At 41.4% G+C, this 17,294-nt stretch overlaps 1 protein-coding gene across 1 annotated transcript in view; it reads right to left on the reverse strand.

Moving 5' to 3' along the window:
* Window positions 1-1,730: 1,730 nt before the first annotated feature.
* Window positions 1,731-17,294, reverse strand: part of LOC145417781 (uncharacterized) — an 80,904-nt gene continuing 65,340 nt past the window's right edge. The window contains exons 4-5 of the mRNA XM_080286388.1: window positions 13,841-14,042; window positions 1,731-4,744 (exon numbers count right to left, since the gene is read on the reverse strand). Of these exons, the coding sequence (XP_080142514.1) occupies window positions 4,152-4,744; window positions 13,841-14,042 (795 nt within the window). The 3' untranslated portion in view covers window positions 1,731-4,151. The remainder of the gene's footprint in view (window positions 4,745-13,840; window positions 14,043-17,294) is intronic.

The raw sequence follows: 17,294 nt of genomic DNA on the forward strand, positions 1-17,294 counted from the left end.
TAACCTCTCACCACATTGTAGTCACAGCCTGTACATTGCAAAAATGCTTCTTCAGCAGGGTGATGTGGAGCCAATTATGGTGTCCCTGTTAACAGGGTGAATAAAAATGTGGTTTCCATCCAGGAACCAATCATCCACACTCTTCCCCAGACCTTGCTGTGACAAGGCTCTGTCCACAGCAAGGGCACATTGGTTCACTACATGGAATGGCACTGCATAGGCAACTTCTTGTCTGTGGTTGATGGGTCTGCTTAGCCAGACAGACCAGGGTTACTTTACTTATGCTACTACTACTATTGTTGCTACTGCCACTGCTGCTGCTGCTGTTGCTTTTACTACTGCTACTACCACTACTACTATCATCATCTCAACATGCTACTCTGGCATGGGTTGACGACAACAGGCTGATGATTGTGCCAGCCAGATCCACCATCACACTCATCACCAGCAGCAAGCACAAGCACAGATACTCCCCAGACATCACAACATAATATTTGTGCCACTACTAGGATTCCTGGAGGGACTTACAACATTTTGACTCACCTTCAAGGACCACATACAGTACTAGACATCAAGAGGTGATGCACTCCCACACTCAATGCGTCCCGGGCACTTAGGAACAGACTGGGCAACAGAAAGAAACACTCTTCTTACTCCATAAACAATACATAAGACTGGTAATGTCCTGTCTCCCTGTCATGGGTCCCCCATCCTATACAGTATGACACCCACTACAACACAATGAAGACCATACAGAACAATGCTCTTTGCACTGGCTGCACCAAAGCCACTCCTACAACTAACTCATCCTTTAAAACTAAAATCATCCCTGTCTGAGAATATCTTGATGTGAGAGGCACACAGTTCTAAGCACAGCTTGCGCCAATATACAATCCTGTCATTCCGTAATTGTCACACACCAGAACTAGTCACAAATCAGTCACCAAAAAAAATTACCAGATCCTAATGATAACATCCCACTTGTGGATATTATAACACTAGCAATGAAGAAACACCTACAGTGCATAGTCATTTCACATGCAGGGCAATACAACACCTCAGTCAGAACACCACTACAAACCCCCCTTCCCAACATTCACCCATCAGACGTATCCTTAAACAGAGTTGTTCAAGTTCACCTGTTTAGGTTGAGATCCAGACATCAACCAGCCTCAATTCAAGTTGGGTGGAACTGCATATATCATATGCCCTGCTTGTAGAACAGGCTTACACAACATACACAATGGGGCACTGCACAGCACATGCCACATTAAGATGCAGACACAACATTAATGGTGTAGAAAGCCTATAGGATGACCCCATAAGGGTAGCTGCTTACCTGTGGTTAATGGGTCTGCCTGGCCAGAAAGACCAGGGCTAAACAACATCAACAACTGTAACTCCAACTCCCCTCATTAGTCCTATTACAACTACTATGACTACCAAGGCTACCATCACTGCTACTACTAAAACTACCATTAGTGCCATTACCTCAACCACCACCAATTCCAACATTACAACTACCATCACATCCACCACATCTTGAGAGGTTTTCTGCTTAAATCAACTTGCAAATGTGGGAAAAGTGCCATGTAACTTGAAAATGGGCCAAGAGTAAGTTGATTGCATACCAGGAAAAAATGTCTTTGAACCAAGTATATTGAGGTCAGCTTATACAGATGTTATATTCAATTTAACTAACACAGCACAATGGAAATGGAAAAAAATACTATGAACTTACTATTTATTACCTAAGAAATAACAAATAATGGAATCTCTGCAACCTAGAACAAAATGACAAACTTAATCAACTCTATTTTTGCATTTACAAAGGTAAATAATTAAGCATGTACTGCATGTCAAGAAAGATGAATGGCAAGCAAGAGAGATTATTCCAGCAAGCAACTGAGATAAAAGCAACTTCCAGCAGAGTGTAAGATGATTAGAGAGCCAGCTTTGGTCATGGTAGTGCAATGGGACACCAGTCCTGCCACTAGGTACAATTGGACAAAAACTGATGGGATAAGAAGCAATCTTTACAGAATTAAGCCTCTAAGTTTTATTAAATGTACACAATAGTGACTTAAAAATACACAAATGATGGACAACAATTACTGATCTTCACCATTTTTTTGAAGTTATAACAACCAGCCCTACATCACCCTTTCAAGGTGAAGAGGCCCAAGGTCAGATTACCATAATCTAGAACACTGAAGAACAGATCACCAACCTACATCCCTGATCTAACAGAGTTCCTGCATCAGCAATACAACTTACTAAACTGTCTTAAATCACAGAAGGAAAAAAATATATAATAATAATAATTTTTGTTGCTGGTGGAAAGCATATCCTAGATCACCTACCGAGTTCTAATTAATACTTAGTATCCACTGCTTTATGAATGTTTAAAAGTATTGCTATATACCTGCTCTTCCATTGCTATCAGAGGCAAACCACTGTGAAGACTGCCTCTCATCCCATTAATTCAGACTACAAAACATCTTCACCATCCTGAAATTTCAGTTAGTGGCAAAACTGGCAGTCAACTCTGATGATACCTGGCTTTCTTTTTTCTCATCCTATACTCTTTGAGTGAGGCCTCACTGGTACTATACTATCACTACTGCATCAATTAATGTAACCCTGAATCTACTTAAGTGAATTTATGATCATCTACAGTAAACAAAAACTTCCAGAAAATGTACCTATTAACCTTAACGTGATAATACAATGATGATTAGAAAAAGATATATTGCATAAAAATAGTCCTGTTACTTTTAATTTCATACTTTGGCTGATTAAGCATTACACACATTTCATCCTCATTATCTACAACAAATTAGTCAAATTTACATCAGTGGTAACAGAGGACAAATATCAAGTGGGGCACCTGGCATTTACACATTAATAGGTCTATATCACCAACTACCATCACCTTAACAAATCCCACATTTGAATATTTACATCAATTAAAAGCAGCCAAAATGTGGATGGTGGGTTCATTCTCAGCTCTAAATTTACATACCTGACACCCATAACATTAAATGATTAAAAATTGTCAAAGTTAATTCATCAATTAAGTACAGAGTATTCTACACTAGATGGCCATGGTAATACTGTACACTTACATTAGGTATTCATGCCTATTCCTTTCTTGTTTTCTTTCTTTCTTTTTTAATAAAACCTGTGGCTGTCACTTTCACTGACAAAAAGTGATAACTTTCACATTCACAATGATAATTACTAAATACTGTACTGCTTTACAGCAAACAGTAGCCAAACTGCTTTCCTAGCATTACAGAAGGCAATGAGAAATCAGCACAGTATTTGCAAAACATAAGAGAAGGGTAAGTACTGTATATGCAGTACCATTATACATTATATAGTACAGTATACCATGCTGTTACTTGTGAATCAATATACTGTATTAACACCTTAGTGGACAGCTGACTTACAAAACTCACCATTATCACAGTTGTTTGGTAGTCAGTATTTTGAGATGGATTAGACAAAGCAGGGTTGGAAGGCAAAAATGCACACTAAGAACTTCAAGCAAAATGATCTACCAATAATGCAACTTTTGCAAGAATGCATAATATAGGCATTGTACCGGTATTCACCGATGAAAAAATTTTTCCGAACTTTTTAAAAATGTAGATATGCATTAAAATCCACAAAGGTGTTAGAAAAGTAGTTAAAGGCTTTAAATAAATTAAATGTCAATTCACAGCACATAAACAAACCCTGACCTGGAATAATTAAATAACTGCCTATAACCTTCTATACCTTAACCAAAGATCTACAACTTGTGTATTCTGCATGTTGGATGCATATCAAAATAATTTAGCTAATTAAGACTTTTCTTTCACTTGGAAAGCTTGGTTTGGATTAAGGAGATGTAACCAAATGTAAACTTACTGCAGTACTTTACATTTTTCAAGTTAATATAATAAAATATGAAGTAAATAGACAAGTTTTGACCACTGTTCTGTATTGCATTTTATTATACCCTGGTAACAATATCTGAAGTTATTATGACTGGTGCAATAACAATTTACCATCATGAACTCCATCCAATACAGCATATTAACTGGTAGAGCATAACTAAAGGATACAGCTAAATGTACAATTTCCACACCTGTCTTACATTGTTACATTGAGGTAGGAGCCCAAAAGTTCATTTCGCGGAGTGCTGAAGGTTTTGGGCGCTGGCGTCTCTTTCCCATGAAGTGGCCAGCAGCATCCAAAGTGCTTGCCAACTTGGCTCCTTCATCCATCAACTGAGTCCCAGCAGCAGCAGATGAGGAAAGTGTTGCCCCTCCTACAACACCTTCCTGCACTGATGTACTTCCTTCTCCTGAGCTTGGCTGGTCGGTGTTCTGAGGCTGGAAAGGTTTTGTGCAGAAGTAGCTGTGTGTTGTCGAAGTCTTCCTGGTAGTCTCCATAACTATGTTAGAAAGCTTGCGCTGGAGGACAGGGGAGGTCTTGGGTGTGGGATTTGGTGTGGTATCTGGAGTGCCTGTGATGGCCAGTGACTTAACACTCTCCTCCAGTTCTAGCCTTTTTTCATATTCCTCTTCATTTAAAAGATGTTGTATAGGTGGTTTTGTTCCTGATATCTTCCTAAATGTGCTTATGATGATAGATTCAGAGGTGCTCACTGAGGGACGTGAAGGCTCTTCAGGCACTTTAAGACTCTTCTCAACCTGTGAGCAGGCCTCACTATTGGTAGCTCTTTCTGTATCTGCAAGGAAGTATAGTATTAGTCTCCTGCCTGGGTGCACTGAACTGAAGAACTGCCACTGTTACCAGTGCACTCAATTCATATTTCCATTTATTTCCAAGACAAAGAAGAGAAAAACTACCCAGGTATTCAAAGCATATTGTAAAAGGCAACTGAAACAGGTAAGAATTGGAACTGGAAGTCACTTTTTGCATTGTAAGATATCTAATATCTCTGGATTTCCCAGATCTATCCAATTATGAGATAAGAAGTTCGTTCTGTTCATAAACACTTAAACCTGCCTGCATGCTTCAGCCTTGGTCACCTAATGATGACTCTCCACACTGCTCAATCTCTGGCAGCCTCCCTATTCAGTCCCTTATCTCTGAGCTCACACTTTATGATCCCCTCCCAGGTCTTTTTTTGGTTTGCCTCTCACAACTCTACCCCCAGCGTTCACATTTCTTGCTTTCTGCACCCAATTGTGATTCCCCATACTCTCCACATGCTCAAACCATCTTACTCTACCTTTCCTCATTACAACACCAATACTGTCCCATCCTTCCCCTTAACTCTTCCATTGTAAACCTAGCCCCCCCAAGCCTTGCATTCATGGACGCACTGCACATCCACCTAATTATTGTCATTTCCGTACATATGAGCCTGTAAATATCCTCTTCCTTTACTGCCCAAGTCACTGCCATGTACCATTATACTCTTGACACATGCCGCATACAGAGAACCCTTGCCATGAAGGGAGAACCCTCTCAATGTCAGGAGAGGGAACAGCTCCCTGAACTTCTTCCAGCCACTCCATTCTAGCCACAGAGCTAGCTCCAGCCCCACCTCCAGCACATAACATGTCTCCCAAGCAACATAACTCTTTTATGCATTCAAAACTTAACAACAAGATCAATCCTATCACGCCTGACAATCTCCGCATGCCTCCCCAACACACCATACACATGAAATCTGCATTATCTCGAGATCTATTTCTATTGCCACTACATCTCTTATGCACTCACTTATCACAAACACTGCACAAGATGAAATTACTTCCCATGCCCTTGTGGCAAACTGCACATGGTCACTCTCCCTCTTTGACTATTACCACCAACCCTAGATACCATCACCTTTGTTTTACCTACATTTACTCTCAAGCCCTTGTGCTCCATGCCAGTTCTCCACTTCCACGATCTTTCCTCTGCTTCCCATTCATTCTCTGCAATCCACACCAAATCATCGACATACAACATCTCCCACAGGAGACCATTTCTAAAGTTACGTGAGAGGGCTTCAAGCACCATGATGAACAATAAGGGACTCAAGACTGACATCTGATGCACACCAGCATTCAAGGAAAACTCACCATTCAAACCTCCATTCACTCTCATCCACATAAATATCCATAACCACTCTAACCAGCCACTCCTCGATCCCAAGCTTTCTCACTGCCCACTTCACCACTTCCCCAATGACTCTGTCAAAGACCTTTTCCAAATCAAGAAAAACAAAGTATGGATTCCTTTTTTTCCCTACACATTTTTCTTGAAGCTGTCAAACAATGAATATGGCATCAGTGGTCCCTTTGCCTGGCATAAATCCAATTGCATCTCATCAATATTCACTCATTCTCTTAGCATACCTTCTAGAACTCTCTCCATTATCTTCATTATCTGATCCAAAAGTATTATGCCTCTATAATTTCTTCTTTCCAGGGCATCACCCTTCCCTTTGTAGACATTTACATTCACACTCTTCAGCCAGTCATTTGGGACAACACACTCATACATAACCGTATTTATCAAATCAGGAACTAACCCCACTCCTATATCCCCTGTGGTCTTCAACATTTCAGTAGTCAACCCAGACACACCTAACAACTTCCCCACCCACATCCTGCCTATTGCCCTGCTCACAGTAGCAGCATCAATCAAAGGCCAAAGACCAAATACTGGATCCACTGACTCCAAACCTTTCCTTTTCCAGTCAAACACCTCATGAACCAACCGGTTATAATGCTCTCTCCAGGCGTCTTTAATATCCACACTGTTCACCACTACCTTTCCTTCATCATTCTTCACACACTGCTCACCTATGATATCCCTGTTTTCCCTCTTCATCTGATTTGCCATCTTAAATATCATATTCTTCCTTTCAACATTATTTTGGTTATCCAGTAGAAGTCTCTGAGACTCAGATCTTGCCCTGTATACCTTTTTTCTAGCCCTGTGCCTGGTAGCCAAGAATTCTTCTTTGTTACCATCCCTTTTCCATTCCCCAAAAAAACTTCTTTTCTCCTTAACTGTAAATAAATAAAATTTAGAAGTACACTATTTTTGCATTATACGTTCCATGATAAATGGTCAATCTTTATTTTTCATTCATTCATTCATCATCTAATCCAGTCTTGTCCCATGAGAAGCACAGGAGTTCGAGGCTAGGCAAGTTGGTCCTGACTTTTAAGATGAGAGTGACCAGCCTCAATCATCCCTGGGTGGCATTAAGCATGCAATAATCCCCAACCACCCCCTGGATATAAACCTATCTATCTATCTATCTATTGCCAGACGCCATAAGCCCGTAAGGGGTGGCCATTTGACTTTGAGTTTGTTGTTTTACAGGGAGGGGCACTAACCCTTCACCAACCCACTTGTTGACACGTAGGGAACACGTATGGTTTGGTTATATGGTTACCACCCAGCTTTGTAAATGGTTTCCAGGCTTACAGGAAACCATTTGGCTTGTCACTCAATGTAAAGCCACCTGTAAAGGAAAGAAAAGCAATAAGAAGTGACAGGAAAGATTGGAGAAATAGGAAGAGAGGAGGGCAGGCACAGAAAAAGAATGATAAAGGCTAAGGAAGGAGTAGGCAGCACTACATCAAGTGAGTGGATGATGGTCGCCGCCACCTAGCACAAAAATAAACCTGCCCAGGCTCAATTCGGCTGGAGTGCCTTAATTGCCCACTAAACCACCAAGCCCCATAATTTGGTTATATGGTTACCACTCAGCAAAGTAATGGTTCCCTGGTGTACAGGTAACCATTTGGCTTGTCACTCAGTGTAGAGTTGCCTGTAGACAGAAAAGAGAGGAAAGAATGAAGGAAAGAAAGACAAAAGAGGAAGGATGGAAAGAAGGAAGGAAGAGAGGAAAGGGAAGGCACCCGACAGCAGCACAACACTGAGTGAGTGGATACAGAATTCAAATCCTTTTTTGCTGAAAAATTCCCCACTTCAGAATGACATGAATTCACAAAATGAAAGAAACAGAGAATGTGATACCAGTCATCATCATCGTCATCTTCCTGTCTACTTTGTCGTATTCTTTTTCCAGATCCAAGAATGCCATAAACACCTTATAGTCCTTCTCACAAGCCTTCTCCACTATCTATCTCACTGCAAATATTTGATCCACACATCCTCTGCCACTCCTAAAACCACCTTGTTCATCACTCACTAGGACTTCTGATATTTCTCTTACTTTCTCTATAATAATAATTCCATATACCTACCCTACCACACTCAATAAACTTATGCCACAATAATTCTTGCACTCACTTCACTCACTTTTACTTTCGTACAGCGGTACAATCACAGCCTTTTTCCACTCTAAGGCCCTGTTCACACGAGGCATTTTTAAACATGGCTTCTACCACCACGTTTCCCTGGCATAAATAGTCAGCCATATGAAAACCTCGAACTGCTGAACAAATGCGCAGTATGAAGGGAAATGTTGAATTGCGCGTTTGGACCAGCGGTTGAGAAAAACACGCGGTGGCGTGTGTACAGTCCAATACACTACCACTGTCTTTGCTAATGCGCATTTGAAAATGCCTTGTGAGAACAGGGCCTAAAGGCACAGTTTCACTCATCCATGCCTTGTTACACATCTCCAACAAGCGCTTCATTCCGCTCTCTCCACTACACTTAATCATCTCAACATACACCTCATCAACCCCAGCTGCTTTCCCATTTTTCAGCTGCTTCACAGCACTCTTCACCTTTGCGAGTGTCATATTTCCTGGCACTGCATTCCTTCTCTGCACACCCCTAAAACAAGTTTTGCCTTAAAAAACAGTTCTATCTATTTATCTATCTATAACCAGACACCATAATCCCATAAGGAGTTCCCATTTGTCTTTGAGTTTGTGATTTTACAGGGGCATTAACCCTCCACCAACCCATTCATTAATATGTAGGGAACATGTGTGGGTTGGTTATATAGCTAACACCCAGTGCTGTAAATGCTTTCCTGGCTCACAAGAAACCAATTGGCCTGTCACTCAATGGAAAGCCATCAGAAAAGGAAAGAAGAGGAATAAAAAGACAGGAAAGAGGGGTGAAATAGGAAGAGAGATGCCAGACACAGAAATAAAGTGATATATGTGAGGGAAGAAGTAGGCAGCACTACATCAAGGGAGTGGATGATGGTCACCACCACCTTATTGTGTGTATCTGTAGTACTACAAGTCTACATTAATAAGCAGACAGAAAAATTATACTGCAGACCCTCATTTTAAGATGAACCGGCATGTGATGAACTGCTTATATGATACATATACTGTACCTACTGAACAAATGCTATAAATGATTCAAAATACACTCAATCCTCGTAACTTGCGGCAATTTGGGTCCGGACCACTGCCGCGACTTACAATTTCCGTGGTTTATGAATAATAACTCTTATGTGAAAAATGAAATTGGGTCTGGACTTTGGCCAACCACCCCCCACAGCACCCTACCTACACCTATCTAGGCACCATCAAACACAAACATACAAATTTAGGAATATTCAGTGAATGTATTTAATAGAAATAAGCAATGTTAAGGGATCTCAACTTAATCCTATGGCGATATTGCTTAAGTGAATGGAGTGGGGTGGTGTTGGGAAGAACTTAGAACCTCTCAGCACTTGTTCTTCCCAAACTCTTTCGCCAGCTTTGAAAACTTCTCTCCCTTCTCAACATGACAAATGAGCTCTAAACGTTGACTGTATGACAACGGCGGCTGCTTCTTGTTGCCATACTGCTTACAGCACTTCATCGGGAGTTCGGGAGGGGCCATGGAAGGTAGGAGGTGGGGGGGAAGGTGCACAAAAAAAGGCAGGTAGCTCTCGTACTCCACGGCGATGGTCTATAGTGTGCAGACTGGCGGGAAGAACAACAATGTGGTGGCATTAGTATGCACACTTGCCACCAGGGACGGGTGGTGATTGGTTGTTGGGTCGCAATTTTCAAACTGAATGCCGCGGTTTACGATTCTCCTCGGAAAAGGCCCGCTTCGGTGCCTAGGTCCGCGATTTTCGTGACTTAGCGATTTAAGGGTGCCGGCAGTCTGACAGCCACTTAGCCGTGATTTACGAATCCGTGATTTATAAACACACGATTTACGAGGATTGAGTGTACGATAAAATGCTATGCAATGGATTTTTTCAAATGCATCCTCACTGAAAAATGAGGGGTGTTGTACAATATACAGCTTTAATACAACCTTGAGTTTTCTGCTAAATGTAGCAAATACCATAATCAATGTGTAGCAGAGGTCTAGCTTTTGGTACACTTGACAAGTTTTCATTTTCGTTTTTGTTTTTGAAGGCTCTAACATGCTTGCATGTGTCGGCCTTGGTCACCTAATGGCGGCTCTCCATGCTACTCAATCTCTGGCAGCCACCCTGTTCAGTTCCTTAACCCTGTCACAATGACCTCGTCCAAGATCTTTTTTGGTCTGCCCCTTGCAACCCTACCCCTAATATTAATGCTTCTCACTTTCTGTACCAAATTATCATCCCTCATCCTCTCCATATGCCCCAAACCACCGCAGTCTACATCTCCTCATCACAACACCAATATACGCCAGTCCCATCCTACCTCTCAACTCTTCCAGCGTAAACCTAGTCCCCCCAAGCCTCGCGCTCAGGGACGCACTGAACATCCACCTAATCGTTGCCATTTCTGTACGTTTGAGCCTGCAAATATCCTCTTCCTTTACTGCCCAGGTCTCACTACCATACAGAATTACACTCCTCACACATGCTGCATACAAAGATCCCTTGGCGCGTAGGGAGAGCCCTCTCAATGTCAGGATAGGCAACATCTCCCTGAACTTCTTCCAACCACTCCTCACCCTAGCCACAAAGCTAGCTCCAGCCCCATCTCCAGCACATAACATGCAAATATCCTCTTCCTTTACTGTCCAGGTCTCACTATCATACACCATTACACTCCTGACATATGCTGCATACAAAGATCCCTCAGGACACAGGGAGGGCCCTCTCAATGTCAGGAGAGGCAACAGCTCCATGAACTTCTTCCAACCACTCCTCACCCAAGCCACAGAGCTAGCACCAGCCCAACCTCCAGTTCATAACATGTCTCTCAAATAACAAAACTCTTCCACACACTCAAGAGACTCACCAGCAAGTTCAATCCTTTCATGCCTAGCAATATCGACCTGCTCTCCTCGACACACCGCACACATAAAATCAGCATTATCTCGTAGTCTACCTCTAATACTACTACATCCCTTAAGTACCCACTTATCACAAACACAGCACAAGGTGGAATTACAATAAAACCTCAATATAATGGACTTCAATAGACCGGAATTCACTTTTATCGGACTCAAAGAGCTACCGGACTAAATTCCTGTATATCGGAAAAAGTCCAATAAAGCCAGCAGCAGTCTGGACTACCTGACCACTTCAGCTATGTTCACCACAATAAGGTAAATACAAGACATGTTTATCAGTGTACAGTACAGTATTAGTATATATATTATACCATTTGATTAATGCAGTGAAGTTATAACAAAGTACAGTACCACAACGGTAGTCAAAACAGTTTCAAAACCGTTTATGCTATCCAGACTGATGTCCGATATATCGGAAAAAGTCCAGGTTAGCAGGGGGAAGTCCAGGTGTTGCTTTTATTGGAATTTCGCATTTTTCGGAATGGTTAGGGCCCCAGTTAGTCCATCATAGTAAGGTCTTACTGTACTTTTTTTTTTTTTTACATAACATAATCATATACATATATCTGTTGATGGCACTGACATGAATGAACAAAGAAGTCAAATATTACTTGAAAAGATCAAGTGAATGCGACCCATGAATGTCTCAAGTTGTAGCTATACCTCCGCTTCACACTGCAACTGTTCTAAGTACATGTGTGGCTAATTGCACATGGGATAGAAGCACAACAGAAAAACTAGACTGAAAAAACAAAATAATGAAATAACTGGCATTTTATATATAAAAATACTTTGCCATTTTACGTAAGTGAAGCACTGTATTACAAACTGGCATTTCGTCATCATCATCATGACCATCACCATCACCATCCAGACCTCTTTGCCCACCCTAGGATGAGATAAGGTAAGGTCCAGAATGCCAGAAAAACCTGAAGGATACTGACAGAAAGAAAAACTAACCAAAGGTTGCCCATTCAAATCTCCAGAATCCTGACTCCATCACAGAGACATAAATATCTACACTTGCGTAGTTCATACCACATCTCAGAGTCAATCCGATGATTATCACTTCACCAAGATAGAACGGGTGGCAAACCCTTCCTGTACACTCATCCATACCAAATTCTTCCAACCAGCTCTATCTGCTGTCAGTTCCCTAGCCTCACCACTCTCCATACCTCACTTTCACATAGAATCATTAACAATGTCTATTTACTCTCTTCCTGGCCTACCATGTCTCTCCTACCTTTGAACTCACTCACATCCAATCTCTCTACATGACCATACCATCTAAGAACACACTCTTAGACTCTGGTGTCTACAGACTTCCTTTATCTGTATCTTTCACAAATCACATTATCCTTATCCTGTCCATTTTCTGGATTCCATGCACAATGCTCAGCAGCTCCAATTCCATTGCTCTTACTCTTGGCTTTTCATATTCATGCAACGCTAGTCTCACACCGGTATTAAAAGTACAGTAATCGATAAAACTCCTCCTGCAGCCAACACATTTGGACTTCTATTTTTCATTAAGGCCTTTATCGCTCCATCCACTTTCCTTCCCAATGCCACTCTACTTTCCACCGCCTTTGCACATCAACCTTTGGCATTTAACCCCCAGATGTCAGGTGATTTATGAAATGTCACCTCACTAAGGGCAATTTTCCCAAAATAGCTTGTTTTCAAACCTTCATATCAGGAAAAGTATAGCAGTTAGGAAAACAAATTAAAGACCATATTACTCATCAACTCTTCTTCTTGCAAAGGAAACCATCCCCAGGTCTGCAGATCCTCTAACTGGCTCATTTCAATGAGTAATTACGAGAAGACGTATAAATACCAGTGACTGACGCGGGATGTCTTCGTGCGTGTGCACGCAACCCCGACTTTGGCTTCATTCTCAACAAGACAACTTCTCCAGTGCTAGATAAACCTGATACAGTACATTGGCATCCAAGGCACACCCTATGGCACTATCACAGAGCCCTTTCCTAGTATCTTTGTTCAGAGGCTTGGCAGGGGTGGATGAGGCAAGGGGTCTGCATGATGTGGGAATAGAATTGGACGAGGAGGTTTCAGAACACATCATTCTACACCTGGCAAAATCACGGGGCAGACTGACACACGTTTGCATGCACTGGGGGGGGGGGGCTCTCCCTATCCTTTGGTGACAAGATAAAACATGAACCAGTTCAAACAATGGCGGGAATGCACTCACCGCATATGTTGTCACCCGGCAGCCTCTGTCCACCTTAATTGCGACTGCATAACACATCCCCCAGGGGATGGAGATTAAAGCATATAATAAAAGGTAAAGGTGGGAGCAAACGTCATGAGGTGCTTGGCCACGGTGCTCATCTTTGTGAGTTGTGACACAGATCTTTCAGCCAGTGACATGTTAATCACCCACTATCTTGCGATACAAAGCCATTACATCATCCAGGTTACCCCAGTTACCTCCCCTAGGTGTTACCCTAACAACCCAACCCACAGAGGGTGAATGGACACCTGAATTGAGTGACATGACCTGTCCAGTGAAGCAATCTTCAAAGCCAACATGCAGTATTATGCAAACCTTTCTTAACTGTTCAATTTAGGAGTTACGCATTTTTCATATATTAAGCTGGCCTTAATCATCACTAACCTGGAAGTGGAGAGGGCGGCAGGTGTTGTGGGGATGACTGAGCAGCGCCAAGCAGAGCTTCAGGTGTGGTTGCAGGTGTGGTGAATGGTGTGGCCTCTGCTGACAGGACCCCCCGACCAAAAGTTATGGTGGGTCCTGGATTAGGGCTGCTCTCACCGTCACTCCCCTCCAAACCAGAAATCACAGAACTGCTCTTGCGAACCTGAAGTAGGTATATGGCTTCAGTTATGTGCAACCAAGATACAGCCAGTCTTCCTTATTCATGAGTTAGATTATTTGTGGGTTAATAAACCATTTAAAAATACATTTGTTGAAGTGTATTTTGAGATACAGTACTTCAGCAATTTGGTAAATCATCTAAGTAGTAGTAGTTGTAGTGGTGGTGGTGGTAGTAGTAGTAGTAGTAGTAGTAGTAGTAGTAGTAGCAGTAGTAGTAGTAGTAGTAGTAGTAGTAGTAGTAGCAGCAGTAGTAGTAGTAGTAGCCCAAGGTTCATCTGAAGTGTGAACTCTATGGACTACAGGCTAAAGTTGCCCTTCTCTGGCAGACCACTATCCCCCTGTCCAGGGACAGAGAGGGAACTCAGGGACATTCATCAAACTATCTGAAAAACACTTTAACATGCAGATTCTGCCAGTGTTTCTAGGCAATCACATACATGTAGTTAAATTATGACTGAAGGAGCTGTTTTAAGAAAGTACTAATTATTCACAGATCTTGCCATTTACAAAAGTGTCTTGTTAAGTTGTTGTTGTTGTTCTTCTTCTTACTGTTGTTTCTTAAATGCAGTCTGTCTGGCCAAGCAAACACTTTAACAACAGGTATGCAACTACTGCTATGGGGTCATCCTACAGGTACAGTACAGAATAGTGTAGTACAAGCATCATGCATGGAATCAGCACCCCCTTATGCTAGACTGTCTTGCCATGGTCAGTCTAGCATCCTTCAACATAGTGAACTGCAGGGAAATATGGAATAGGTATGGCTCTCAAATGGGCAGTGCAGATGCTTAGCTCCACTCAGATGCACAGTGTCACCATATGTAGGCTACTCATTAGTACTTTAAAGACAGTTAAGTTCAGCAAGTTTCAGCACAACAGTGTGTTGGGATCCCATCTGGGTAGCCAGTATGGATCAGCAATTGCTGGCCACCTCTCCAGCCAGGTTTGAGTGAGTCAGACCAGTCAGTTAGAGATGTGTTACCCCAGCACCCATAAACTCCTCAAAATATTCTCATCCAGACTCAAGCCAGAACTTCTCAACAGGAACCTCTCACCTTCCCCACTCTGCCACTGTGACACAGAGTGTCTGTTACAGAAACCCCATAAATAAGGAGGGACCACTGTATGTGCTTTTCAGAAACTTATCCCAAAATTCAACTTGATGCAATCAGTACCTCACAATAAAGTGGAAATTCCAAGTGAATTAGTAGTGGAACAGACTGTTTCAGTCACAATGCAATATAATTTTCAACAGTGCTTTCAATATTACAGAAATTATAAATGGAATCAATAAATGTTCATGAACTACCATGCTTTTTGATGCACATTTCACTTAGCATTAATGCAAAATATCATGAAATACATGGACATTTCAGAATCATGTAGTTTCACATACACTCTCTGTATACTGTACAAACATAATGTGACTGCATTCTAATGATTCCTTCCAGTACTTTTTGACTTACCTGATTTCATCACAGAGGATAGCTTTTGTCCATAGACAAAAGTCATAATGTAGACATGTATGGTACAACAAGAATTAAAAAAAAAAGGGTGCCAGGACTGAATGTGAACTGAAATGCTTAGGGCCACTATGCTGGTGGTGGAAATACCTGTCCACTATAAGGGGTATGCATGGAGGTCATAAGGTTTAGATGGGGTGCTATGGTATAGCTAAAGGCAACTACTGAATCTGTTTGTGTAGTTGAGTGCATGAAGAAAGGCTTTAAATTCAAAACTAATAATATATCTCATCACAAAGTACTCTGAATGCAAATGATAAAATTACACCACTGAGGTTGCCCTACAGGCTGAAGTGGACTTACTGAAAGTGGAAAATGTATTGGGAGAGGATAAAAGGGACAATTTCAGATATTTGGGTGCAGAGAAGTTAGGCAGATATTACGCTGATGAATTTTTGAAATACCTGCAATATACTACATAAATGGCGTATGGTGTGAGAAAGAAAAAGTGAACTCAGGAGAGAGAAGCAGAAGGAACAAGGGGGGGAAAAAAAAAATTTCTGAAGTCCAAATACATAGCAGATACAGAGAGTGAAGAGAGAGGTATACACATACACAAAGAAATGATGAGAGTACTGTAGTAAGGCAGTCAACTGAGAGAGGCTGAGTAGTTCAAGAGACAGCCAAGTAACTATTTCAGGGACTAAGGCAGGCTTCAAAGGAGACGTCAACATGGCTGTAGTCACGGTACATGACTCTGAGGTGGTCATTCTCGTATCCTGGCAACATACCATTCCAAACTGCATCTGATTTTGTGTCATATTATACACGAAAAATATTATTATGCACGAATATATTATACACGAATATTATTATACACAAACATATAAACGAATCACATCTCATATTATACATGAAATCGGACACACTGTTGAGGGGTAGGTTGCCAAGGCATGATGATAACAACCTCAGAGTCGTGCATCGCAACTACAGATAAGAAGGAAGTAGCATTACAGGGATGACAGGTACTGATGTCAGTTACAAAAAAATTATTTTAAAAAATAGGAATGCTGACAACACATTATCAGCAGGGATGCAAGATCCTATCGTACTGTAATGGCTTAAAAAAAAAATAAATAATAATAATTATTAGACTTAATGGCTTAAAAAAAAAAATCCTTTAGAAATGTAAACAATACTTAACAATCTGCAAGTGAGGAAGGTGGTATAGTATTAGACTTGATGATGACTTTATCAGAAGATGAAGAGTGGGGGTGGAATGAAAAATGGGCAGAATGGAAGCATGCTCATTGGTGAAAAACCATCAAACAAGAAAGAGATCTAGGGTGGACTGTGAAATCAGAGGCCAGTTATGACGGGATGAGAAAGAAGATATAAAGTTAACAATGAAACCACATGGATCAGCATGGATACTAAAAGGGACTGCATGAGGATTGGAAAGGAACTGCTGTAACACTCTGGTACAAGACAGTACCAAGTACATGTATATCTCAAGTCCTCTGCATACACACCAAGCACTGTAATATAGTACAGTACTGTATACTCCACTATAGCTGACTAGCACTCTAAAGTACACTACAGTATACTGTGATCATTACTGTGATCCTTTAGTTATCACACATAACCAGTACTGAATATGGTGCATGATAAAGGAATTGCTTTTGACTACTAAACAGAATCTATGGGATTTATCATAATTGGTCCCAGGTACCCCCGGCTCAAACCTCAATTTTCTCTCTTACAACAATTTG

Source organism: Coenobita brevimanus, chromosome 111, assembly GCF_032717465.1.
Source record: "Coenobita brevimanus isolate Jiangsu-jjx chromosome 111, ASM3271746v2, whole genome shotgun sequence".
In the NCBI taxonomy this organism is placed as follows: domain Eukaryota; kingdom Metazoa; phylum Arthropoda; class Malacostraca; order Decapoda; family Coenobitidae; genus Coenobita; species Coenobita brevimanus.